At 47.3% G+C, this 26,493-nt stretch overlaps 1 protein-coding gene and 1 long non-coding RNA gene across 5 annotated transcripts in view; both read right to left on the reverse strand.

The window, feature by feature from the left end:
- The window catches only part of LOC141585454 (uncharacterized), a 57,384-nt gene extending 51,778 nt beyond the window's left edge, over positions 1 to 5,606 (reverse strand). Inside the window, exon 1 of the long non-coding RNA XR_012518962.1 lies at positions 12 to 5,606. This is a non-coding gene — a long non-coding RNA (uncharacterized LOC141585454). The remainder of the gene's footprint in view (positions 1 to 11) is intronic.
- Positions 1 to 6,042, reverse strand: part of CAMK1D (calcium/calmodulin dependent protein kinase ID) — a 469,993-nt gene extending 463,951 nt beyond the window's left edge. For 3 of the 4 annotated variants that reach the window (XM_039478792.2, XM_039478791.2, XM_039478793.2), the window contains exon 1: positions 5,617 to 6,041. In XM_039478792.2, coding sequence (XP_039334726.1) covers positions 5,617 to 5,708 — 92 coding nt within the window. In that variant the 5' untranslated portion in view covers positions 5,709 to 6,041. Of the gene's footprint in view, positions 1 to 5,616 lie in introns of all 4 variants that reach the window. The other variant, XM_074405035.1, reaches the window with a different exon arrangement.
- Positions 6,043 to 26,493: the final 20,451 nt, after the last annotated feature.

Here is a 26,493-nt window from a genome sequence, read left to right on the forward strand (position 1 = left end):
GGTAACGTGGCCTTCCCATCCCTCCTTTTCTCTCGGTAACGTTCTTCCAAATGCTTCTCATGAACTCTCAAACTCTGAGTAACCCCAGAAAAACGGCAGTGAAATCCACGAGCCAAGTATACGAACCACTCGAGTGTGTGTTCTCTGCCCCACCACACACACACACACACACACATACACACACACACACACACACACACACCCCCCAGAAAAGAAAAGTCGAGTCTGTTTTCCATCTGGACTTTCAGACAAACCAATCATCTGTGTCCGTAATAGGTGTATTTTAATGGGCAACTTCAGACTAAGAAGCGGACTTTGACATGAGGGAGAAAAGGTGGTGCTTGACCCACAGAAGCTTCTATTTATACTCTTCCTAAAACAGCACGCAGCCGGCACTCATTTATCGAATAAGGAGACACACAGCTATCGACATGAAGTGGAATCAGGGTGCTGGTCCCAAGCTCTTATTTTGCTACTAGTACGGTCACAAAAATGTTCCTCCAGGGCCAAGTACAATGGCCCGTACCTGTAATCCCAGCACTTTGGAAGGCTAAAGTGGGAGGATCACTTGAGGCCCCGAGTTTGAGACCAGCCTGGGCGATACAGCAAGACCCTGTCTCTACAGAAAATAAAAAAATTAGCCAGGCATGATGGTGCACACCTGTAGTCCCAGCTACTTGGGAGGTTCAGGCAGGAGAATCACTTCAGCCCAGGAGTTTGGGGCTGCAGTGAGCTATGACTGCGCTACCACACTCCAGCCTGGGTGACAGAGCAAGGCTCTGTCCCCCAAAAAAAAATTTCCTCCAAACAGAATTGAGCTGCACCTAGCCACACAAAGCAAGTGCCCTCCTTACACAGGGAGCCACAGAATCTTAGGGTTGCCAATTGAAAATTGGGCCGGGCACAGTGGCTCATGCCTGTAATCCCAGCACTTTGGGAGAGCAAGGCAGGTGGATGACCTGAGGTCAGGAGTTCGAGACCAGCCTGGCCAACATGGCGAAACCGGGTCTCTCCTAAAAATACAAAAATTACGCCAGGTGCAATGGCTCAGGCTTTTAATCCCAGCACTTTGGGAGGCCAAGTTAGGCAGATCACAACGTCAGAAGTTTGAGACCAGCCTAGCCAACATGGTGAAACCCCATCTCTATTAAAAATACAAAATTAGACGGGTGGCACATGCCTGTAATCCCAGCTACTTGGGAGGCTGAGGCACAAGAATCACTTGAACCCAGGAGGTGGAGGTTAGAGTGAGCCGAGATCACGCCATTGCACTCCAGCCTGGGCTACAGAGTGAGACTCCGTCTCAAAAAAAATAATAAATAAAAAAAAACAGCCAGCTACTCAGGAGGCTGAGGCAGGAGAATCGCTTGAGCATAGGTGGTGAAGGTTATAGTGAACCAAGATCACACCACTGCACTCCAACCTGGGTGACACAGTGAGACTCCATCTCAAAAAAAAAAAAAGAAAAAGAAAAAGAAAAAGAAAAACAATAATATTATTTCATCTTCCCTGTTCCCCACCCCCCAACCTGCCTTGATTTATAGATGAAGAAACTGAGACAGGGCGAAGGCAATGTAGGTCAATGTCCAAGCAGCCCACAGGTCACAAAATGCCTCATGGCTGAGCCAGACCTGGAACCCAGTCTCAAATCCTCCATGAGCCCTTGTCCAGCCATCTACAGACAGGAATGACTTCAACTTCAAATGTGCAGTCTGTATGAAAAACATGTATTCATACCCTGCGGAGATGAAGATACATTTTCTAGGGCATGTCATGTTCTGTACTCCAGGGGAAATGAGGGTTGTTGGGAGACTCATTCTGCAGTGCCAAGTACCCAGGCCCCTCCATTCACAGGCATTTCACAGCCTGGAAATTGAAGAAGTGACTTGGATGGGTCTGGGGTACTTTCTGGACACCACACCGAAGCTTTCTTCCCATCCATGTACTTCTCCGACTAGTATTTTAGGGTGTTTTTTTTTTTAATTTTTATTTTTTTATTTTTTGCTCAGAAATCAATGAAAGATAGCTACAATAGAGATGACCTGAACAAATCCACCAACAGAAATGTGTACCCCTCAGAATTTGCCATTACATAATATTTACTTGCTCTCATAGTGCGCCGAGGGTCTGAAAACACGCTGAATAACAAACAGTAATTCAGTTTTACCACCTTATGCAGAGATACGCGTATGTTCTGGAACTCCCTTTTATAGGAGGCTGAACTGAAGCATACAGGTTGAAAGGTTTCTCCCTGAGACCTGACTCAGAGGTGCGTCAGATAACACAGACCACACCACGAAGCCCAGTCCTTTCTCTGTGTTGCTCTTTGCTTCCTCAATCTCATTTCCCCCCCTGAGCCAACCTTCGCTCCCATTTAGCTCCCACTCTAACCACACAGACCAAACGCCTTGACCCCTTAGCTTCCAACAGTAAATGCTCTGCTCTGTGAGGCAAGATACGTAGATAATGCAGCAGATATCAGATTACAAAGTCTGGCAAAGTGAGTGCACCTGCAGCGTTTACGATGCTTTATTTTAAACGCATGTGAACCCTGGGAGCTGACAGCCAAGCTTCTTACAGGGCTTTCCTGGCTTCCTCTTAAAGATGTATGGTGACAGCGGGGCAAAAGAAGTGACTGGAACTGATGCATATTTTGGAAATGAACGCCAGTAGTTAATTGCCGGTGCCTTTCATTTTAGATTTCATTCAGAACAAGAGAAGGGCCCAGACTCAAAATCCATACTGTAGGGACCAGAAGTCACCTCCACGTTAAGGCTCAGGCCAGGGTCACTGGTCGTGGCCCAGGGTGGAGCAGGCATCTTGAACTGGGGACCACTTCTAGAGTCCACCAAGGCAAAATAATGACAATCCAAAAGCTCTGAAATGCTTCCAAGTTTAGATAACATTATGCTATCATGATTGCCATCATTATGCTTTCTTATTTATTTCATTTTAGTTTTTTGGGACTGAGTCTCACTCTGTTGCCTAGGCTGGAGAGCAGTGGCGCAATCTCAGCTCACTGAAACCTCCGCCTCCTGGGTTCAAGCGATTCTCCTGCCTCAGCCTCCCGAGTAGCTGGAATTATAATCACCACACCCGGCTAATTTTTGTATTGTTAGTAACGACAGGGTTTCACCATGGTGGCCAAGCTGGTCTCCAACTCCTGACTTCAAGTGATCCACCTGCCTTGGCCTCCCAAAGTGCTGGGATTACAGCTGTGAGCCCCCATGCCTCACCCATTATGTTTTCTTTACTTGATTATTAAAGTTCAATTTCCAAATACTAAAGTTAAGTCAAATGATCTACTAAGCATTTGCCATTACAAAATCTACAAAGTGTGTCAACCCTGTATGGATAGTCAAAAGTTACTCTGCCTATCTGTGAATACCGGCTATGCCACGGAATAGCTAGCTAAGATTTGACAGCTCACATAACATCTCTGCCACCTTAGTTTTCTCATTTGCAAATTGGGTATAACGGTAAATACCTGCCTCGTAGGTTACTCTGAGATTTAAATGAGTGAATACCCATAAGGCATGTAGAATAATACCTGGTCCTAGATATAGATTTGAGAATATCACCTATGATTACCACGATTATTATGTGGAGTCAACACATCTTGATCATCGCACTGTTTCTCTTTCACTCTTCTAGGTCCCCTGCTGGCACTACAGTGGGAAGTTCCTTTGCAAAGAATTGCATCCCAGGCAGAAGGCAATGCTTTGGGACCCTAAGAGAGACCCATTCCCAAAGCTCACAGGGAACAAGGCTGGAGTCCAGGAAGCTGTTCTTCCAGAGCTATACTCTGGCACTAGAAGGCAAATCCCTATTTTTCCCCAAGGTGAAAACCACCCGCGATCATCTCCAAACAGGCCGGCCGAGCCTCAGCGGCCCGACACTGCAGACGTGCAGCTGCAGGAGTCAGTCAGCGGACAGTGCATCAGTAACCCAGAGGCTGGAAGGCAGTGTGGGGGCTCAGCTGGGAACAAGGCACTCACACAGGGTGGGTCCCCACGCTGTCACACCGCCTCATCCTCATCGGCCACAGCTCAGGTCCTGGATGACAAGAAAAGGCCACGCTTTCTTGTTACTCAGTAACTTGAGCATCTCAGAATCACAACCCCAAACCCGAATAAACCTCAGTGGCAATCTTCAAAAGTTTTGACCCAAACTAACCCCTTACCTGGCTGCACCGAGAGGACACCCCAAATCCTTCTTTATTAAAAAGGTACGTCTTTTTTGTTTTCATTTCAACAAAGCTAGCAAAGAGGTGCCCTCCCTGAAAGGCAGCAGCCATAGCAGGGAGACCCCACTCTAGTCCTCAGCTACACCTTCCTCGGGAATCAGAAGCAGAGCTGGGAAAGCCACCTTCACAACTTCCCTCCTGGGGACCCCCCCCCCTGCAGCTCTGCGTGGGGGTGAGGGAAAATAACTGAAGAGCAGCAAACCCTGAGCCTGGAGGCGACGACAATCTGGGTAATGTGGTGCTGGAAAAACAGACCAAGCACAAAAACAGGCACTCTGAAAATAAGAAGGAAGGAAAAAAAGCACCCAACCACACACTGATCTATCCCATAAAAATCTCCTCCTTTTCTTCCCAGCCTAACCAACACCTTCATGAATCCCTGCAAAATGTACACTTCAAACTGCACATCCGTGCGTGAATACACATACACTGACAAATTCTAATCCACAACACTGATCGTATGAGAGAATAAAATAATTTGAACTTCAGACTCATTCGGCAGGTCCTGATTCTCTTTCACTATCAGCCTCCCCACCTATGCTGAGCTGCTCCAAAACAAAACAAACAAGACCCAACTCCTGGGCAGAAAGGGAACAGCAGCGGAGCTGAGCAGCACATGCTTGGAGCCTTCCTGCCATCGACTTCGGATTATTTCTGCTTCCTTGAGACGCAACCATCAGCATGGGACTCAACGCAGCCCTGAGAGCACCGCCCGCGCAGCGACGCGCACAGACCCTCCCTTGGAGATGCGCTCCCCGGCGCGTGCGGCCGAGCCCACGAGAAATGCACAGACCCTCCCGGGAGGCTCTGCCCAAGTGTGACCGACCATAAGCCCTGCGAAGCCCTTCCCTTCCATCCTCGCGTGGCCACCCCAAGTCTTGCCTACACCTCGTACGTGCAGATGTCAATTCCATAGGAATACATGATGTAAGGACAGAAATGGGAATGACTGGAGGCTGATCTTCTCGTGACCACGTCTCGCCAACGCGGTGTGCCCATGCACCGCGAGTAAACGCACACAGCCGGTAAACAGCCATCCCCACCATGCTCGGCCCACAGTCACGCGTGGGGAGAAGGCAACGGAGAGGGTGGCGGTGGCAGGGGAAGTGGGAAGTCGCCCGCCCGCGTGGGCTGCTCCCTGACAGCTCGGCGCTGCCCCTCCCCCTCCCGGGAACCGAGCCCACCCCGGGGTCGCAGGCCCAGGCGTCGGGCGCGCTCGGGGGGCTCCGCAGCGCCGAGAACCGGACAATGAAGACGCAGCGACGGGCCGGGTTCCTGCCGCGGTGGCGGCGGCGGCGCTAGCAGCTGGAGCCGCCCGTGCAGCCCCCACCGCGGCCACCTCCGCCCTCACCTCCCCGGTCCCCACTTACGTTCCGAGGGTCTCCTTGAACTCGAAGATCTTCTTGATGTCTTCAGCCTGCTTTTTCCAGGAGGAGCTGCTCTCGCCGTTCTCCCGGGCCATGGCCGACGAGCGCGGCGCGGAGGGGCGGCTGGGGGCGCACTGGGGAGGGGGCGCCGGGGGTGCGGCGCGGGCGCAGGGGCGGCGGGGATGCCGGGCGCCGAGCCGGGCAGCTTCGGCTGCGGCGCGGCTTCCTCCTCTGCAGTTTCCTCTTTCGCTCTCGCCGCCGCCGCCGCGGTCCCTCCCTGGCTCTTATTTCTGCTGCTCTCGGGCACAGACTTCCTGCCGCCGCCGCGCGCCGGCTCCTTTGCCGCCGCCTGCCAGCCTCACTTTCTGCTACTTTCTTGCCTCCCTCCCGCTCCCTCCCCGCCGCCCGCCGCGCTCCCCGCTCTCGCGCCTCCTCCCCCTCCTCCCCCTCCTCCCCCTCCCGCGGGCTCCCCGCCCTCCCAGTGCGCCCCAGCCGCTCCCCGCCTCCCGCGCGCCGCCTTCGGGGATGTCCCGCTCCCCTCCCGGGAACGCCGGGCCGCGGCCGTCGCGCCCCCTGGAGCCCCGGCGAGGGCGGGTGCGGGCCCCCGGCAGGTGCGGGGCGCGCGCGGGAGAGCCCCAGCCCCTCGGGGAGCTGGACCCGGAGCCAAGTCTGGGGGCGCCGGGGCTTTCCCGTCTCTGGCGGGAGGGGGCGCCTCTGCGCGGCTCGGAAGCGCTGAGCGGGCGGGGGTGCGCGGCGGCCGGATGCGGGGCGCCGAGGGCGGGGCGCCTTCCCGCGCTGGGGCGGGGGGCACGGGGGACCCGAGGGGCGCGGCGCGGCGCGGGGCGGGCGGGGGCCGGTTGTTATGGCTACGGGCGGCGGCTGCTGGGATGCAGGCGGCGGCGGGAGCTCCCCGGGCCCGGGCGGCGGGCGGCAGCTCGTTCGCATTGCACCAAATCGGTTTCACGTCAGTTTCGGGACGGACCCGGGAGGAGCAAGCAGGGGAGCCTCCAGGCGGGCACGCGCAGGACGCGCCAGCAGCTGCCTAGTGGTCCCTTTCCGAGCAAAACTCCCGGGGGTGTTTGGCTGCCCTGTGGGGGGCCCGGCGCCGGGCGGGAGCGGCCGGTGGAGCTCGCCGGCCTGGCTTCTCGCATCTCTCTCTCTCCTCTTAGAGACTTAATGGAAAGTGATCGTCTGTCCCGCAGTCCCCTCGAAGGAGGGGCTCACCTGCTTTCCTAGGGGCAGGCACCCGCTTTCCTAAGGGCTGCCAAAACAAACCCAGAGAATTTCCTCCCGACTCTCATCTCCCAGCTGTACTTTGGCCTGTCCGCCGCACTCCTGGTGTCCACCTGTCAGAGGGTGGCCCACGTGCTCCAGTTCCCTGGTCCCCAACCTGCAGGGGCGACCTCTTGATCGGAAAATTTTAGTTTTCTTGGTATCAATACTTCCCCTCCCCGGGGCCCCTCCTCGGAGTTAGGTAAACAGCCCCGTCTCTTGACTGGGGACACCTGTCCCATTTTCCCAGGACTGTTCCAATTTCACTGTAAAATGAAAAAAAAAAAAAAAGAAGACTGCTCCCTGTAAAGGAAATTTCATCCAGCACCTTCTGCCTAGTTCTGACTCTGGCTAGAGTGGAGGCAGGCCGGATGCTCTCCATCAGCTTCTTCCCTGACCCCAAAGAAGTCAGAGGACATCCACCAGTGTGGTGGCTCACGCCTATAATCCCAGTACTTAGGAAAGGCGAAGCGAGCGAATCACGAGGTCAGGAGATCGAGACCATCCTGGCCAACATGGTGAAACCTTGTATCTAACAAAACTACAAAAATTAGCTGGGTGTTGTGGTGCATGTCTGTAGTCCCAGCCACTTGGGAAGCTGAGGCACGAGAATCACTTGAACCCAGGAGGTGAAGGTTGCAGTGAGCCAAGATTGCTCCATTACACTCCAGCCTGGGCGACAGAGCAAGACAACATCTCAAAAAAAAAAAGTGGGAGCTAAATAAGGTGTACTTGTGGACACAGTGCAGAATAATAGACATTGGAGACTAGGACCTATAAGAGTGAGGAAGGGGAACTGATGAGAAATTAACTAATGGGCACAATGTACCCTGTTCCAGTGATGGTTAAGCTAAAAGCCCAGACCTCACCACTACACAATATATCCATGTAACAAAACTGCACTTGTACCCCTAAATCTATAAAAATAATCATTTTAAAAAAGAAGGCAATTTTACAGGAAAAATAAAGATGAAGGGAAAGCAAGGGAGAAGTTCCATATGGCTCTGTGGCCATGACTTTTCCTACCAGGCTGTAAGCTCCTATTAACTTTCTCACCACTGTTTCCGAGCACGTGACACGGTAACCTACCGATACTGACTGATTCACAAATGTGTGTCAAATGGATAAAGAAATGAAATTAGGATCGGCGCGGTGGCTCACACCTGTAATCTCAACACTTTGGGAGGCCAAGGCAGGCAGATCACCTGAGGTCAGGAGTTAGAGACCAGCCCAGCCAATACGGTGAAACCCTGTCTCTACTAAAACTACAAAAGTTGGCTGGGCATGGTGGCACATGCCTGTAATCCCAGCCATTTGGGAGGCTGAGGCAGGAGAATCACTTGAACTGGAGGTTGCAGTGAGCCAAGATGGTGCCACTGCACTCCAGCCTGGGCAACAGAGTGAGACTGTGTCTCAAAAAAAGAAAGAAAGGAATGAAATCGTGTTAAGACTGCTGTTTGGTATTTGTTGTACTGGTAGAACTGCTATAGGGAGCTTTATTTCTTTTCCAAACTTTCTGTAATGATGTTCATTTGACATTATCAAGCTATTCTCAGCTGGATTAGGTCCTCAAACACACTTTTCTTTCTTTCTTTTCTTTTTTTTTTTTTTTTTTTTTTTTTTTTGAGACGGAGTCTTGCTCTGTAGCCAGGGTAGAGTGCAGTGGTGCAATCTCAGTTCACTGCAACCTCCACCTCCCAGGTTCAAGCAATTCTCCTGCCTCAATCTCCCGAGTAGCTGGGACTACAGGCACGTGCCACCACACCCAGCTAATTTTTCTATTTTTAGTAGAGAAGGGGTTTCTCCATGTTGGCCAGGCTGGTCTCAAACTCCTGACCTCAAGTGATCTGCCCACCTCAACTTCCCAAAGTGCTGAGATAACATGCGTGAGCCACCGTACCTGACCAAGATGCAAACTTTTATTTTATTTTATTTTATTTTATTATTTTATTTTATTTTATTTGAGATGGAGTTTCGCTCTTGTTACCCAGGCTGGAGTGCAATGGCGCGATCTCAGCTCACCGCAACCACCACCTCCTGGGTTCAGGCAATTCTCCTACCTCAGCCTCCTGAGTAGCTGGGATTACAGGCACGCGCCACCATGCCCAGCTAATTTTTTTGTATTTTTAGTAGAGATGGGGTTTCACCATGTTGACCAGGATAGTCTCAATCTCTTGACCTCATGATTCACCCGCCTTGGCCTCCCAAAGTGCTGGGACTACAGGCTTGAGCCACCGCGCCTGGCTGACACAAACTTTTAATAAAGAATTGGAGGCCGGGCGCGGTGGCTCACGCCTGTAATCCCAGCACTTTGGGAGGCCGAGGCGGGTGGATCACGAGGTCAAGAGATCAAGACCATCCTGGTCAACATGGTGAAACCCTGTCTCTACTAAAACTACAAAAAATTAGCTGGGCATGGTGGTGCGTGCCTGTGATCCCAGCTACTCAGGAGGCTGAGGCAGGAGAATTGCCTGAACCCAGGAGGCGGAGGTTGCGGTGAGCCGAGATCGCGCCATTGCACTCCAGCCTGGGTAACAAGAGCGAAACTCCGTCTCAAAAAAAAAAAAAAAAAAAAGAATTGGATAGGCCAAGGCCAGAAGAATGGATCCCATGACCCAAAGAAGGAAATGGAAGTGCCAAAGACAGATTCGGTCTGCCTTTATGATGATCCTTTCTCCCTTACTGGATACTACGTAAAATGAAAGTTCTTGATGCTAGAAATTGCAATAAAAACAATAGTCTCCATTCCCTAAGAATGATTAGACCTTAGCCCTTCGCTGTGGCTCATTCCTGTAATCCCAGCACTTTGGGAGGCCAAAATGGGCATATTGCTTGAGCCCAGGGGTTCAAGACCAGCCTGGGCACATGGCGAAAATCCATCTGTAATAAAAACTACAAAAAAGCCGGGCGCGGTGGCTCAAGCCTGTAATCCCAGCACTTTGGGAGGCCGAGGCGGGTGGATCACGAGGTCGAGAGATCGAGACCATCCCGGTCAACATAGTGAAACCCCGTCTCTACTAAAAATACAAAAAATTAGCTAGGCATGGTGGCACGTGCCTGTAATCCCAGCTACTCAGGAGGCTGAGGCAGGAGAATTGCCTGAACCCAGGAGGCGGAGGTTGCGGTGAGCCGAGATCGCGCCATTGCACTCCAGCCTGGGTAACAAGAGCGAAACTCTGTCTCAAAAAAAAAAAAAAACTACAAAAAAATTAGCCAGGTATGGTGGCGCACACTTGTAGTCCCAGGTACTCGGGAGGCTAAGGTGAGAGAATCACCTGAGCCCAGGAAGTGGAGGCTGCAGTGAGCCATGATCTGTGCTCCAGCCAGGGTGACAGGGTGAGACCCTGTTTCAAAAAAGAAAAGAAAAGAAAAGAAAAAAATGCCTTGGCCCTGTAAACGACCTAATTCCGTTCACTGGAGAGCCCTAAATTTGACTGTTCTTCAGAATAACTGGCCATCTCCTCCAGTTTGCCATTTTTCTCTGGAGGAACAGAGATCATGACACTTGCCTCATTTCACCCTTAATTCTGTTGTCAATAAATGGTCGACAACATTGAACAGCTCTCAGTCAAAAGCCATCTGTTAGGTCGGGCACAGTGGCTTACAACTGTAATCCCAGCACTTTGGGAGGTCAGGAGTTCAAGACCAGCCTGACCAACATGGTGAAACCCCATCTCTACTAAAAATACAAAATTAGCTGGGTGTGGTGGCGCATGCTGTAATCCCAGCTACTGGGGAGGCTGAGGCAGCAGAATCGCTTGAACCCAGGAGGCAGATGTTACAGTGAGCTGAGATCGCACCGTTGCACTTCAGCCTGGGCAGCAAGAGCAAAACTCTGTCTCAAAATAGTAGTCATTTTTTTAAAAGCCGTCTGTTCCCCATCAATTCCACTCCAGTAAGCTCTGCCAGATAGTGTGGATTACTAAAGCTTAGGTCCTCCACCTTTATATTTCCCTAAAGCCCTTAAAATTTTAGGTTTAAAGAGCCCAAAGAAGAAACACTTTTAATATCCCATCATTAAAGAGTTACCAATTTTATGCCCATCAAACTGTTTACCAAACAACCCTCTTACCAATAGATCATGCTTAATATGGCCCGGGTTCAGTCCTGGGCAAGTTTTGGGGAGAAATAAATACTGTGTAAGGCAAATACGCAGATTAAGTTTGAAAATTTCAAACTTATTTCTGTTCAGCCTCTCAAATGTGAAGTGATAAACCAGGAAGACAAGCTGGGGTTGTGGCAAGAACCAGAAGTCTAGAAACGATGCTCAAGTCTCAGATCTGGACTGAGTGTGTGTTAGACACTTCACCCAGGTTGTGGAGGAGGATGGTACATATACTAGATGACTATTTTTTTATTTTGAGATGGAGTCTCATTGTGTTGCCCATGCTGGAGTGCAGTAGTGCAATCTTGGCTCACTGCAACCTCCGCCTCCCAGTTTCAAGCAATTCTCCTGCCTCAGCCCCTCCTGAGTAGCTAGGACTACAGCATGTGCCACCATGCCTGGCTAATTTTTTTGTATTTTTACTAGAGATGGGGTTTCACCATGTTGGCCAGGCTCGCCTTGAACTCCTGACCTCAGGTGATCTGCCCGCCTCGGCCTCCCAAAGTGCTGGGATTGCAGCCCGGCCACTAGATGACTTTTAGAACTTCTAAATCAACATTTTTTTTCATATGATAAAAAGCTTATCTGGAATATCATTACTTTGTCTTTGAAAATTTAAGAATTATTTAGCATAAAAGTGTATTGATCAGAATATTTTATTAAGTGACCTTGTATAGATACACCCTAAAAAACTTGTTTAAAGCTCGACAGGAAACATTGTTTGGAAACACACAGACAGCCTTATTAAAAGTTGGGGCCAGACACAGTGGCTCACACCTGTAATCCCAGCACTTTGGGAGGCCAAGGCAGGCAGATCATGAGGTGAAGAGATCGAGACCATCCTGGCCAATGTGGTGAAACCCCATCTCTACTAAAAACAAAAAATTAGTTGGGCATGGTAGTGCTCACCTGTAGTCCCAGCTACTCAGGAAGCTGAGGCATGAGAATCACCCAAACCTGGGAGGTGGAGGTTGCAGTGAGCTGAGCTCACGCCACTGCACTCCAGCCTGGGCAACAGAGCAAGACTCCATCTGAAAACAAAAACAAAAACAAACAAAAATGTTGGGCATTATCCTCTCCATTAAATGGATTGTTTGACAACACTCTCAAGTTGGGGGTGGGTGGGGCTCTTCTCACAAGTGCTGTAAAACTGTTAGCATCTTAGTTCCTAGAAATAGTAGTTATGGAGCTCATTTCTTATAACTGCTGGTTAGCATAAGTTGTTGATGGCATGCACTAGAATCAACACCAAGGAAACACATAACTAAATGAGGAATCACGCAAAACTGCCACCTTGGCAAAAAGCAGCCTGTCAGTAAGGCAACAGGAAAACAAAGAACTCAGCACTGCAGTTTCAGATTTCTTTTGGAAGACGTAAAGCCTAAAGGAATCTTCTGACCTGACTCATAAGGAAACTGAGCATGACCTAAGGAGAATTCCAGCTAGCCTCGATGGCCAGGGCCCACTCCTTAGCATAAACCTTCTGAAAGTAGCTGTTCATGCAAGAATGCATCTAGTTCAAAGACAAATCAAGGTCGGGGGACCAGCCCAAAATCTTTACAAAATTCCTCCAAGAAAAAGAAGGAGCTCTGGCAATGCAGGCCTTGTAATAAAAAGAAAAGAGAGGAGAAGGGCAGGGAAGGGAAGAGAAGGGGAGAGGAGGAGAGGGGAGGGAAGGGGAGGGGAGGAGAGGGGAGGGGAGGGGAAGGAAGGGGAGGGGAAGAGAGGGAGGGGAGGGGAAGGGGAAGGGAGGGGAGGAGAAGAGAGGAGGGGAGGGGAAGGGGAAGGGAGGGGAGGGGAGGGAAAGGGAGGGAAGCGGAGGGGAGGAGAGGGGAGGGGAAGAAAGGGGAGGGGAAAAAAGAGCAAAAAATTGGAAAATAAATAGCAGTGGAGAATCAACACAGGAAAAACTCCACTGGAGAATAAATAAAATTTGTGTTCAAACATGTCAACTTTTTTTTAACTTAAAATATTGAATTAAAGCAAAGATGCAGTTGCTCAGGGAAGACAGGGCAAAGCCATAGAAGGAATTAGAACATGAGCTGGAATTGCTCAAGAAAGAAGCAAGGGCCGGGTGTGGTGGCTCATGCCTGTATTTGCAGCACTTTGGGAGGTCAAGGTGGGCAGATCATCTGAGATCAGGAGTTCAAGACCAGCCTGGCCAACATGGCGAAACCCCATCTCTGCTAAAAATACAAAAATTATTTCGTATGAGTGTGGCGGTGAACGCCTGTAATCTCAGTTACTAGGGAGGCTGAGGCAGGAAAATCACTTGATCCCAGGAGGTGGAGGTTATACTGAGCAGAGATTATGCCATTGCACTTCAGCCTAGGCGACAGAGTGACAGTCTCAAAAGAAAAAAAAAAAAGAAGCAGCAGGGTCAGGTGCAGTGGCTCATGCCTGTAATCCCAGCACTTTGAGAGACCAACATGGAGGATTGCTTGAGTCTAAGAGTTCAAGACCAGCCTGGGTAACATAGTGAGACCCCATCCCTACAAAAATTTTTAAAAATTAGCCATGTGTGGTGGCACATGCCTGAGGTTCCAGCTACTTGGAAGGCTGAGACAGGAGGCTTGCTTGAACCCAGAAAGTCAAGGCTGCAGTGAGCTATGAACATGCCACTGCACTTCAGCCTCAGTGAGAGAGCAACCCTATCTAAAAAAAAAAAAAAAAAGAGGCAAGAAATAAAATACCATAGATATAAAGTGCATTGGAAATGGCAAAAGGGCAAATGGAAAATTGCTTAAAGGAAAACAAACAAACAAAAAAATAACTCAAAAGGAATAGAGAACACAAATCAAGAATGGGGGAAATACGATGGAAATGAGCAAGATTAACTAGAAAATTATATGAAATACGTAGGAAGCTCAATTTATGCACAAATGGAATCCCTTATGAAGAGACTGAAATGATGCAATAAAAAGTGTTTAAAGATGTTATTCAAGAAAACCTTCCAGAAATAAAGAAAGGGTTAAATCTACAGACTAAGAGGCACATTACGTATCAGAAAATACATGGATGGTAAATATCAACACGTGTCCTAATAAAAAAAACTACTTATCTCCAAAGAAATAGTCCTTCAGTTTTCTCAGAGAAAAAAAAAAAAAACATCACATATATTGTTTTAAAAAATCAGTGGTGCCGGGTGCGGTGGCTCAAGCCTGTAATCCCAGCACTTTGGGAGGCCGAGGTGGGTGGATCACGAGGTCAAGAGATCCAGAACATCCTGGTCAACATGGTGAAACCCCGTCTCTACTAAAAAATACAAAAAATTAGCTGGGTATGGTGGCACGTGCCTGTAATCCCAGCTACTCAGGAGGCTGAGGCAGGAGAACTGCCTGAACCCAGGAGGGGGAGGTTGTGGTGAGCCGAGATCATGCCATTGCACTCCAGCCTGGGTAACAACAGCGAAATTCCATCTCAAAATAATAATAATAATAAATAAATAAAAATTAAAAAGTCAGTGGTGCTCACTATACCTTCAACTCCTGGTCTCCATCGATCCTTCTGCCTCAGCCTCCCAAAGTGCTGTTATCACAGATATGAGCCACCTCACACAGCACATTTTAGTTATTAATCTTCACATTAATCCCATGAGGTAGATAATAATATATAATCCCATTTATAGTGGGATTTGGAAAAGTTAAGTAATATACCCTAGGTTACCCAGCATGAATAACTAAAACCCAAGCAGCCTGGCCCAGAGTCATGCACTTAACTATTATAATGTCTCTGTCAAAATGTTACTCAAAACGTTACCAGAAGAAGGAAAAACGGATGTCAAGGAGACAAACACAACAGATGTCCACCATGATGTAACAATTTTTTTTTTTTTTTTTTTTTTGAGACAGTATCTGTTGCCCAGGCTGGAGAGTACAGTGGCACGATCTCAGCTCACTGTAACCTCTGCCTCCCAGGTTCAAGTGATTCTCCTGCCTCAGTCTCCCACGTAGCTGGCATTACATGTGCCTGCCACCACACCCAGCTAATTTTTTGTGTTTTTAGGAGAGATGAGGTTTCACCATGTTGGCCAGGCTGATCTCAAACTCCTGACCTCGGGTGATCCACCCACCTCAGCCTCCCAAAGTGCTGGGATTACAGGCATCAGCCACTGCGCCTGTCCATAAAAATCATTTTTAATGAATAAAGAGTGTTGTTCAAAACCAAAATAAGATAATCAAATGACTTCTTTTAAAAAAAAATCCCCAAATGTTTATATTTTTCTTAACCAAACCATTTTTTTCATTTCATTTTCTCAGACCTCAAGGGACTTTTAAATGAACACACCCCATTGGATGTTTACATGCAAGACATTAACCTATCTACTTTAGGCCTGAAAATAGTTCAGACTTTCTCAGGGATCTACATTTTTCCTTCTTTTACTACTCACATGGAAACACAATCTTGTCAGTTCCTATTAGAATTAAGAGTCTATTCTTAACAACTCAATGAGACAGATTTCATGATGTGCACAGATGCGTTTATAAAATTAAGGACACTACAATATTAAATATACTGCCTCTATTATGAGGAACTAGCCCTAAACAAAAATGGGATTTCCCCTAATTTTCTACACTCACCTGAATTTTACTTTGTCTACAGCAGACATGGAAACAGAATCTTATCAATTTACATTGCATCTTAGTAGTGTATTTCAAACAACTGAGGGAGTTGCATTTGATGATATGCATCAAGTGCACTTATAAAAACCTAGGGCATTAAATCAACAATGCTTCCTCATATAAGCAGAGCCAGGCCTAAATGACCATGTGACCTCAAAAAAATTGCCCAGGAGCATTTTCTCCAAAATTCGAGATCCTTTTTTAATTTTTTTTCTATAAAAAGGTGCCATTATCAGGAGAGGGAGGCTGATTGTAAGATGTTCTTACTTGATTTTGAGCTATTTGAACTACAGACAGATAATGCTGAAGCAGGGAGAGAAACCAATCTTTTAATAAATATCTTCCAATATTTGGTAAATTACCGAGCCAGTATGTCCGAGGTCACGGAGATTGTGACTTCTAATTCCCGGCACTGACCTTAACTATATCCCCCAATCTCTCTCTCAGGCATTTTTTAGCTTGTACTTGAAATAGACACTGTGGATAGAAAAATGAATGAAGCACACTTCCTGCCCCCAAGGTGTTAACATCTAAAAAAGGAACAGAGACATGTAAGTAGACAGCAAGAATAAAATGCGATTCAGGCAACAATGGAGGTTTGCATGAAGAGCCGTGGGAAAGCACAGATTAGAGAGGGCCAACTTCCTGGAGGTGTCCTAAGAGGCTTCACAGAAAAAAAAAAAAATGACTTGTAAACTGGAAGGATCAATAGGAGGGTGTGGATTTCAAGTAGAATAAAAAACACATGCAAAGACATAAAAATCAAAGGAAGGTCTATCCATCACCATAGTCTAGGTTTGGTTCCAATCACCAAATCTTAGTGGCTTATACTACCAAAGATTTGCTTCTTACTGCCTTCATAAATGGCTTGGGCAGGTGCTGGCAGAGCAGCCACCATCTTGAATTCTGCTAGTCGCTATGGCAGGAACTCAGTCCGGGTCTTGAACTGGCAATTAACTGCCCTGTCCCTTTGGCAAACAGTGCTAATGACGTCACCTAAAGCTCTGTGTTCAGGAAGTGGTGGTGTAGGTACCAAGGTCACAGTGCAGTGAGCATGGAGGGCACAGCCAATGGTGCTGGAGAAAACGTGAAGGGTCTGTTTGTGAAAGGCCTTGGGTGTCCTTCCTTTGGACCAAAGTTTTTGTTAAGTGCTTCAAGTGAGTGTGACAATCAGGGTTGAAAACACAGCAACACCCTGCCGTCCTTCTCACTGATGGCTCTGTCGCCCGTAGGAAACATACGGGCTTGTAGTGGATTGCTTTTTTTAATCCCCATGGGGAACAGCCTTAGCCACAATAGAACGCTACACACCTGTGAAGGAATTCGGATCAGTAGCTCAGGAGAAAATTCCAGAGTTCCTACTTTGGATGTTAGTAATGGATTTCAATTCCTAGTGATTAAGAAATCTTCAAGTCCAAAGGATTTGCCAAAGACGGTCCAATCAGCCAAGATTCTGAAATGAAACACCATCTACTATGGGGGTCATTTCTCCAGGCATTAAAGTCAGAGATAGTCAGGGTCAGCGCACAAATCTTAACTCCAGTTCGGTAGGGCCATGCAGTGGAATCGTGTTACTGGTGAGTGGGTGGCTACCCCATGCAGAAGGACTTTGCAGACAGCCTGGTGCAGGAAACAGACCAACAAGTAATTGGCTTCCCCAGTCAGTCTGGTGAGAGCCATTTGCTTATTCAGTTGCCTTAGGGCTACAGCAAAACAACTAAGTGGGTCCAAGAGAGGGGTTTTCTGTTTACTTTTCCTTTTTTTTTTTTTAAGTATGACTTAGATGAAAGGCATCTTGCTATGTCCCAAGATGCTATGGTGCACTGTGTAAAGAGTACAAACTAGAGCAAGGCATTGTGCAGAATAAAAGAGCCCAGATCTCATGTGACATCTAACATACTCCCTGACTTCAGGCATTTTCCAGCCCTTTCTTCAGATGGTGATAACATACAGAGAGGGCTGAGATAACATCTGCAGAGCACTTTGGACTTCTTAGAAGAAAGACAGCAGATAAACTTGAGGTATTAATAGTATGCATCTTTTTTTGTTTTTTTTACTAGCTGTCATATCTGGCTCTTTGTTCTTTGCCTGGATTATAAAATGAATGGTTTCAAAAGAAAAAAATGTCCTACTAAAAACATATCCACCCACAAGACTTCCACTAGACTGGTGCATTTTACATTAGATGTAAATAACCTTGGACTATCATAAGATTCTAGTTTCTGGCAGGGGTTTTCCAGCTGAAGAAAATCTATTAATTAGCAAGATGCTGCCAATATGTTATTTCCCATGAATGCCTTGGAACTATAGACATTAACTCTTCTAAACCTAAATTTTTGGACTCCAGAAACATATAGCAGAAATATATAGCAGTTTTCTTATTCAAACTCTAGACCCAGCCAGGCACAGTGGCTCATGCCTGTAATCCCAGCACTTTGGGAGGCCAAGGTGGGCAGATCACTGGAGGTCAGGAGTTCAAGACCAGCCTGGCCAACATGATGAAACCCCGTCTCTACTAAAAATACAAAAATTAGCCACGTGTGGTGGTGTGTGTCTGTAGTTCCAACTACTAGGGAGGCTGAGACAGGAGAAACACTTGAACCCCGAGGGTGGAGGTTGCAGTGAGCCAAGATTGTGCCATTTCACTCCAGCCTGGGCAACAGAGTGAGACCCTGTCTCAGAAAATAATAATAATAATAATAATAAAACTATAGACCTGTAAGTAAAGACCAATAAAGGTGAATGACTTGTAGGTTTTAAATTTTTTTAAAGATATTGCCACTGTTGGGCCACTGTGGGTCTTCCACTTCTACAAATGTTTCTGAAAATGGAGGAAGGGTAAAGCGCAAATATCCATCCAGAACGTTACAGGGCAAAAGCTAAGTGCCTCCCCGAATTCCAGGTCCAACTGCTTTGTCCACTGCTCAGCAATTGAGGTTTCTGTGGAATTTACGTCACAGATGGACATAAACCAGTCTATGGGTGCTCAGATAACAACTGCCCTCCGGATAAAATATAGGTACCCACGCCGGGCGCGGTGGCTCAAGCCTGTAATCCCAGCACTTTGGGAGGCTGAGGTGGGTGGATCACAAGGTCGAGAGATCGAGACCATCCTGGTCAACATGGTGAAACCCCGTCTCTACTAAAAATACAAAAAATTAGCTGGGCATGGTGGCGCGTGCCTGTAATCCCAGCTACTCAGGAGGCTGAGGCAGGAGAATTGCCTGAATCCAGGAGGCGGAGGTTGCAGTGAGCCGAGATCGCGCCATTGCACTCCAGCCTGGGTAACAAGAGCGAAACTCTGTCTCAAAAAAAAAAAAAAAAAATATATATATATATATAGGTACCCTACCTAATGCAGTCGCTGGCCTTAAACTGGCATGTTTCAGAAAGATGTTTCAATTACAGCCTTGAGAAGAGCCTTTATCCTAATTACATTTACACCATAACTAAGAAAAGAGAACAGTGAGGAGGATCTTAGCCCAGGGTGACTCTGTAGTCCCTCAGCCTTCCCCAGCCATTCCCCCTAAAGAGGCCCCGGCTTCCAGATCTCAAGCACCCCCCACTCCCCTGAAGGTTAACGATGCTGCTTCCTGCTGAACCAGCCAGAAACAACACGCAAGTGGATTTATTTTTACCCCAGGCTTTGTCATCTATCATTACTGAAAAACTAAGAGACAGCTTTTGGCTGAGCAGCCCGCGGAATATTCAAGATCTCCATGCAGAATTTGGCCCTCCGTCTGCCGCAATCCATCTTATTTAGAGTGGCCTTCTCCTCCCTGCCAATGCTCCTCATTAGCAAGGATCTCTGCATTCACGACAACAAACTATCTCTCTTGGTCTGGAGGCTAAGGGATCCTGTGATGACATCATCATGCAGCACCAGTGACGTCATAGCTTCTTGGGTGGAAGCAAGTCATTGGTACCTTGGATGACATGGTCTGTTGAACCAGAGCAGGTAACAGATTTAAGTAGGTCTTGCAGACTTTCTCGGCACAAAGACTTAACCCATAAAACACTTATGTATTGACATCTTGCAACTGAACATGTATGTACTTTGCTTAGATAAATGTAATCACTGTATACACCTACATGATCTGGGATTTTGTTCATATTTTGAAATGGGAGCTTTTATGTTTACAAATTCATTAAAAACTAAAAACTTTCTTTGAAAAAAAAAACTTCTTTATTGAAGGGCATTCTACCTAAATTTAAGTATATTTCACTTGTTGAGGGTATCTGTTGCTAGTCTGCAAGATGGAAATGATAGCACCAGCTGATCTTATGCCTTCTGGAACCATGAGACCCAGCCGGGCACTGCGCTGGTGACTCTCCATTACCTTCCGTATTACAGTCAAACTATTCATTCTAGGTTTCCAGACCTCTCTGTTCATGGAACCATGCTTGCATCTCCTTTCTTGTCTTATTTTCCTGTCAAGTCAAGTTGATTTAAGCCCTTTAAAGTCAATCCAGGCTGGGCCCAGTGGCTCATGCCTGTAATCCCAGAACTTTGGGAGGCTGAGGTGGGTGGATCACCTGAAGTCAGGAGTTCGAGACCACCTTAATGTAGTGAAACCCCATCTCTACTGAAAAAAAAAAAAAAAAAAAAAATAGCCGGGCATGGTGACACACACCTGTAGTCCCAGCTATTCAGGAGACTGAGGCAGGAGAATCGCTTGAACCCAGGAGGCAGAAGTTGCAGTGAGCCAAGATCATGCTCTGTGACCCAGGCTAGAGTGCGGTGTTTCGATCTTGGCTCACTGAAACTCTCAGTTTCAAGTGATTCTTCGCCTCAGCCTCCTGAGTAGCTAGTATTACAGGCATGCACCACCACACCTTAATTTTTGTAGTTTTTGTATTGCTAATTTTTGTATTTTTCACAGAGACAGGGTTTCGCTATGTTGGCCAGGCTGGTCTTGAACTCGTGACCTCAGGTGGTCTAGCCACCTCAGCCTCCCAAAATGCTGGGATTACAGGTGTGAGCAACCGCTCCCAGCCAGTATTCGGTTTTCTGTTCCTCTGTTATTCATTTAGGATAATGGCTTCCAACTCCATTCATGTTGCTGCAAAGAATATGATTTCATTCTTTTTATGGCTGCATAGTATTCCATGGTGTATAGGTACTAGATTTTCTTTATCCAGTCCGCCGTGGATGGGCATCGAGGTTGATTCCATGTCTTTGCATGATGAATAATGCTGTGATGAACCTATGAGTGTGTATGTCTTTATGGTATAACAATTTACATCAGGATAGCTTTTGACAGATGGGGAAACTGAGGCAACAGAATCTGCTCCAGATCATATGGCTCATCAGCAAAGAGTGGAGCCTGCTATAAGTTTCCATCTGAAAACAAAACCCACTGTGCTGTCCTGCTCCAGAGGATGTCACTGAGAGGAAGAATGTGGTGGTTCATTTTATGAGTCAACTTGACCGCACCACAGGGGCGTGGTGAAGTAGAAAATCCTTGCCAGAGTGAGAGGGCATCAATCAATCCATCAAAGGCCTGAATAGAGCAAAAAGATGGAGGAAAGAGGAATTTGCTCCTTTTCCCCTTCCTGCCTGATTGAGCTGGGAAATCCAGTTTCTCCTGCCCTGAGGTAAGGAGTTTGAGACCAGCCTGGCCAACATAGTGAAACCCCGTCTCCACTAAAAATACAAAAACTAGCCAAGCCTGGTAGCACGTGCCTGCCGTCTGAGCTACTAGGATAAGGCATGAGACTCACCTAAACCCAGGAGTTGGAGGTTGCGGTGAGCCAAGATTGCACCACTGCACTCCAGCCTGGGTGACCAAATAAAACACAAAACAAAACCTTGGAAAAAGTTCAAGGCCCGTATTTATCACTCCTTGGTCCAGAGAATGGCACTGGGGACAGAGGTCACATCCAGGAGTTCTTTTCTGCTGCCACTGTGGCTCCTAGTGTGGGAAAGCCCATAGATACCAATACAGACACAAAGCCTGTTCCCTTCAGCTGTGGGCCTTCTGCTGAGAAAGGAGAGAAGCCAGAGGCAGGTTTCCCCGTCTCTCTCATGTGCAGTGACCCCACACCTGCTTACCCATGGCAGTGTTACTCATGCCATTTTCCTAAGGGGTTTAAGTCACCAGGCAATTAAAACTCAAGACGCTGGGGGTGTGGTTCCAAACTTGAATCACGGCAGCCTTCACGACACCCAATTATTACTTGGAAATCCAGCATTGCTCTGGAATCCCTGACGACACTTGCATTTCCAAGCACAAAGCTCCGATTTCTTCTTCCTGACCCTCTCAGCCTATTTCCCATGAAATAAATAAGCCCAACGCCATCGTTCTATCCCGAGCCTTCCTACAGCTCCCTGGCAGAAAGTTCGCGGGGGTTTTCTCTCTGTAGTTCAGCTGACTCAGATCTCTCCTCTCCCCCTGGCTGCCTCGAGAAGGCTGAGGTTCTAGGTTTTCTGGTTTCAAAATAAATTGGCAGAAATCTGAAGTAATGCCAATACCGCCCTCCTGCCCGCAGGCAGCTGGGTCCCTGTGGGAGGTCTCTTAGCAACCAGGCTCAAATCAAATATTTGGGCGTCTGGACACATTCTGATTGGAATGAGATCATAAACAAAAAGTTCTGTCTTTCCCTCAGCCCAGTTACCAAGCCCCTGGGTTGTTGCCCTGTACTGGGGAAGTCTGTGACTCATGCGGAACCTTCAGTTACAGGCAGGCCCTGCAATGAGGCATCGAAGTCCCAGACGGCCAGGCCAGAGAGCCGCTTCTATTTCTGTCTTGATAGGTAGCTTTGGACAAGACATGCCAACTGCAACTTTTTCATGGCTCTGCCTACCTGAAACCCAAAGTTTCGATTTGATCCAGTCAGACCTTCTGCACGCAGCTCCTTCCAGAAATCAGAATGTTTCCAGGTTCACAGGGGCATGAACTTCAGTTCAAGTCAGAAGAAAACCAGAAGAAATGAGGGTTTCCAAGTTGTCTCTTCCTCTATCTGCCATCTCGTCCCTCCCTCCACCTTCCCTGCAAATGACAACACATGAGTGAGAGAAGGGGCAGATGGGTGCTAGCCAAGGGGAGTTTCACATCTTTTATTTTCCATCCTCAAATCCGAGGTTTTTCCTATTTTTGTACACTCAGAAAAACAAAATATACCGATTTTGGCTTTGGTTGCTAATTTCAATTGGTATCCTTACATACAGGGAAGACTTTATCTCAGCTTTTTTTTTGATTATTGAGACAGAGTCTCACTCTGTCCCTCAGGATGAGGTGCAGTGGCACGATCTCGGCTCACTTTAACCTCCAATCGGCTAATTTTTATACTTTTTGGTAGAGACAGGGTTTCTCCATGTTGGCTGGGCTAGTCTCGAACTCCTGATCTCAGGTGATTAGCCTACCTTGGTCCCCCCAAAGTGCTGGGATTACAGGTGTGAGCCACCATAAAAGCTCTATTTTATAGATATAAAAGCTGAAATAAAATCTCCCCTGTATCTAAGGATACAGGTGACAACCTTTTAAGATACCCCACCCCGGCCAGGCACGGTGGCTCACACCTATAATCCCAGCACTTCGGGAGGCTGAGGCGGGCGGGATCACCAGAAGTCAGGAGTTCAAAACCAGCCTGGCCAACATGGTGCAACTCCATCTCTACTAAAAATACAAAAATTAGCCAAGCGCGGTGGCGCACCCTGTAATCCCAGCTACTCAGGAGGCTGAGGCAGGAGAATTGCTTGAACCTGGGAGGCAGAGGTTGCAGTGAGCCAAGATCGCGCCATTGCACTCCAGCCTGGATGACAAGAGCAAAACTCCATCTCAAAAAAAAAAAAAAACCCTACTCCTTACCCTGGGGGACAAACATTGCTAGGTCCTAAATAAACACTGAATGAACTGAACTGGCACCCTAAACACCTGGAAATGTCATCACTTCTTTCAGTGGAAATAAGCAAGTGGTAAACTGAGCACCATTGGTCTCCTTCCACCATACTCTAGCTTTGTGGCTTTAAGGGCGGCAAGTTGCATAACTCCTCTCTGCCTCAGTTTTCTTATCTGGAAAATGGACATCATAGTAGTACAGACAGTCCTCTGCTTACAATAATTCAATTTCTTTTTTTTTTTGCAGTAACTACTCAGTAGGCGGAGGCAGGAGAATCATTTGAACTCAGGAGGCAGAGGTTGTATTGAGCCCAGGTCACACCACTGCACTCTAGCCTGGGCAACAGGGCGACACTCCATCTCAAAAAACAACAACGAAACACCTAAATCAAAAGAAGTCAATAAATAGTGTAGCTACTGTCATTGTCAAGACTTTTTCACTTGAAAAACAAGATCATTTGATCAGTTTTGTTTGAGCATGAAATAAAAACACACGGGTTACTCAGTCCTGATCATAAAATTATAGTAATTCTTAGCCAGGCATGGGGACTCACACCTGTAATTCCAGCACTTTAGGAAGTCAAAGTGGGAGGATTGCTTGAGGCCAGGAATGATACCAGCCTAAGCAGCAAGACAAAACCCCATCTCTACCAAAAACACAAAGAATTAGCTGAGCGTGATGGTGTGCACCTGTGGTCCCAGGTACCGGGTAGGCTGAGGTGGGAGGATTGCTTGAGCCTGGGAGGTCGAGGCTGTGGTAAGCCATGATGGTGCCACTGTGCTCTTGCTTGGATGACAGAGTGAGACCCCATCTCAAAAAAAAGAAAAAAATTTTGGTAATTGTTTGTCTAAAAAGCTGCAGAAGAATACAGAATGAGTCAGTCAGCACCCCAGTTTCTATGGCTTAAGGTAAGTGATTTCTAAATCACTCCTTGGTTTTAAAAAATATATTACCAGCGGCAATCACGGCTAGAGCATTTGTTAAAATAATTACAGTCAAAGGAAATACCAGAGTCTATCACTGAGATTCCGCAGCGACCCTGAATTCCATACTGAACATCATCTTTGCTCTCCTTTGGAAATAGCCTGAGGTTTTCCTTTGGGAGGCTCCGGAATCAATTTTTGTCGATATTGTTTATGTTATAGAGGATGCCAGACTTCAAGCACAGAAAGGTACTCTTGAAATAAGCCTGAACACAGTGTCAAGGTTTGACAATAGATACATTTCACCATTTTCACCTTCGTCAGCAGGCAAAGAAGCTGGCATTATCTCTAATAGCCCAAAGCTGGAAGTAGCCCAAGCCCAACCCGTACAGACTCTGTTCCCACAAAGAAAGGGAATATCAGCCTTTCACTGAGATAAAGATCTTGTTCAAAATCATATCAGGGGCTGGGCGTGGTGGCTCACGCCTGTAATCCCAACACTTTGGGAGGCCTAGACAGGCGGATCACCTGAGGTCAGGAGTTCAAGACCAGCCTGGTCAACATGGCGAAACCCCGTCTCTACTAAAAAAAAAAACACAAAAATTAGCCGGGTGTGGTGGCACACACCTGTAATCCCGGCTACTCAGGAGACTGAAGCGGGAGAATTGCTCGAACCTGGGAGGTGGGGGTTGCAGTGAGCTTAGACTGTGCTACTGCATACCAGCCTGGGGGACAGTATGAGACTGTCTCAAAAAATATATATATCTATATATATCTAGATAGATAGATAGATAGATAGATAGATAGATAGATAGATAAAGTAAAAAATTAAAACGAAGTAACAATGATTGTATTAGTCTAACAAACAGGTTTGGAAACTAACAAAGGACAACAGGATCTTCCGCATAGTGGATGCTGACGTGAAGATAGGCTCTTGATCCCCAAGAATGCAGTGTTGTGGTATGGTTTTATCTTTAAACACATGTGGGGACTTTTTTTGTTTTTTATTTGTTTTTTGCTGTTGTTACTGTTGTTGTTGTTGTTTTTCTCTGTGTCTGTGAAGCCTCGGGGCACCACCATTCTGGAACCACCTTAATCCAAGGTCAAAGCTTGGTTTTTAAGAAAATGTGTCAGAGACAAGGTCTTGCTGTCACCCAGGCTGGAGTGCGGTGGTGCCATCACGACTCACTGTAGCTTTGAACTCCTGGGTTCACGAGATCCTCCTGCCTCAGCTTTCTGAGTAGCTGGGACTACAGGTGCATGCCACCATGCCCAGTTAATTTTTTTAAAATTCTTTTTGTAGAGATGAGGTCTCACTATGTTGCCCAGGCTGGTCTGAGACTCCTGGCTTCAAGTGATCCTACCACAACCTCCCAGAATGCTAGGAACACAGGCCTGAGCGACTGTACCCAGCCTATATGTGTACTCTGGGTAAGTGCTTGGTTATCTTTACAAAGAACCCTTTCTTGTAGTCCATGTTGACTGAGCATCTACTATGTATCAGGCATCGCTGCGGAAGTGACAATGACGTGGGATTCTTTTGGAGTTGACATTCTAGAGTGGGGGACAAACAATAAACAAACCTGTGACTATACCTCTTTACAAAAAGCTATGTTCACTTTTAAAGGTTACAGCCATACCATCAAGTAGGCAGGGCTTTTTTTTTTTTTTTTTGAGACAGAGTCTCACTCTGTCGCCCAGACTGGAGTACGGTGGCATGACCTCAGCTCACTGCAACCTCCACCTCCTGGTTCAAGCGATTCTCCTGCCTCAGCCTCCTGAGCAGCTGGGACTACAGGTGCATGCCACCAGGCCCAGCTAATTTTCATATTTTTAGTAGAGACGGGGTTTCACCATGTGGGACAGGATGGTCTCGATCTCTTGACCTCATAATCCGCCCACTTCAGTCTCCCAAAGTGCTGGGATTACAGGCGTGAGCCGCCGTGTATGGCGAAGTAGGTAGGGTTTACTATGTGCATCAGATAGATGAGGACACAAAGTGGGCTGACATCAGCCAGCTGGAAGTGACAGAGAGACTTGGGATTTGAACCTAAGTCACCTGGTACTTCTCCTTTGCCAATAGCAGGTTAAGTAATTTAGATCAACTCTCCTACGA

Source organism: Saimiri boliviensis, chromosome 8 (assembly GCF_048565385.1).
Source record: "Saimiri boliviensis isolate mSaiBol1 chromosome 8, mSaiBol1.pri, whole genome shotgun sequence".
Taxonomy (NCBI): domain Eukaryota; kingdom Metazoa; phylum Chordata; class Mammalia; order Primates; family Cebidae; genus Saimiri; species Saimiri boliviensis.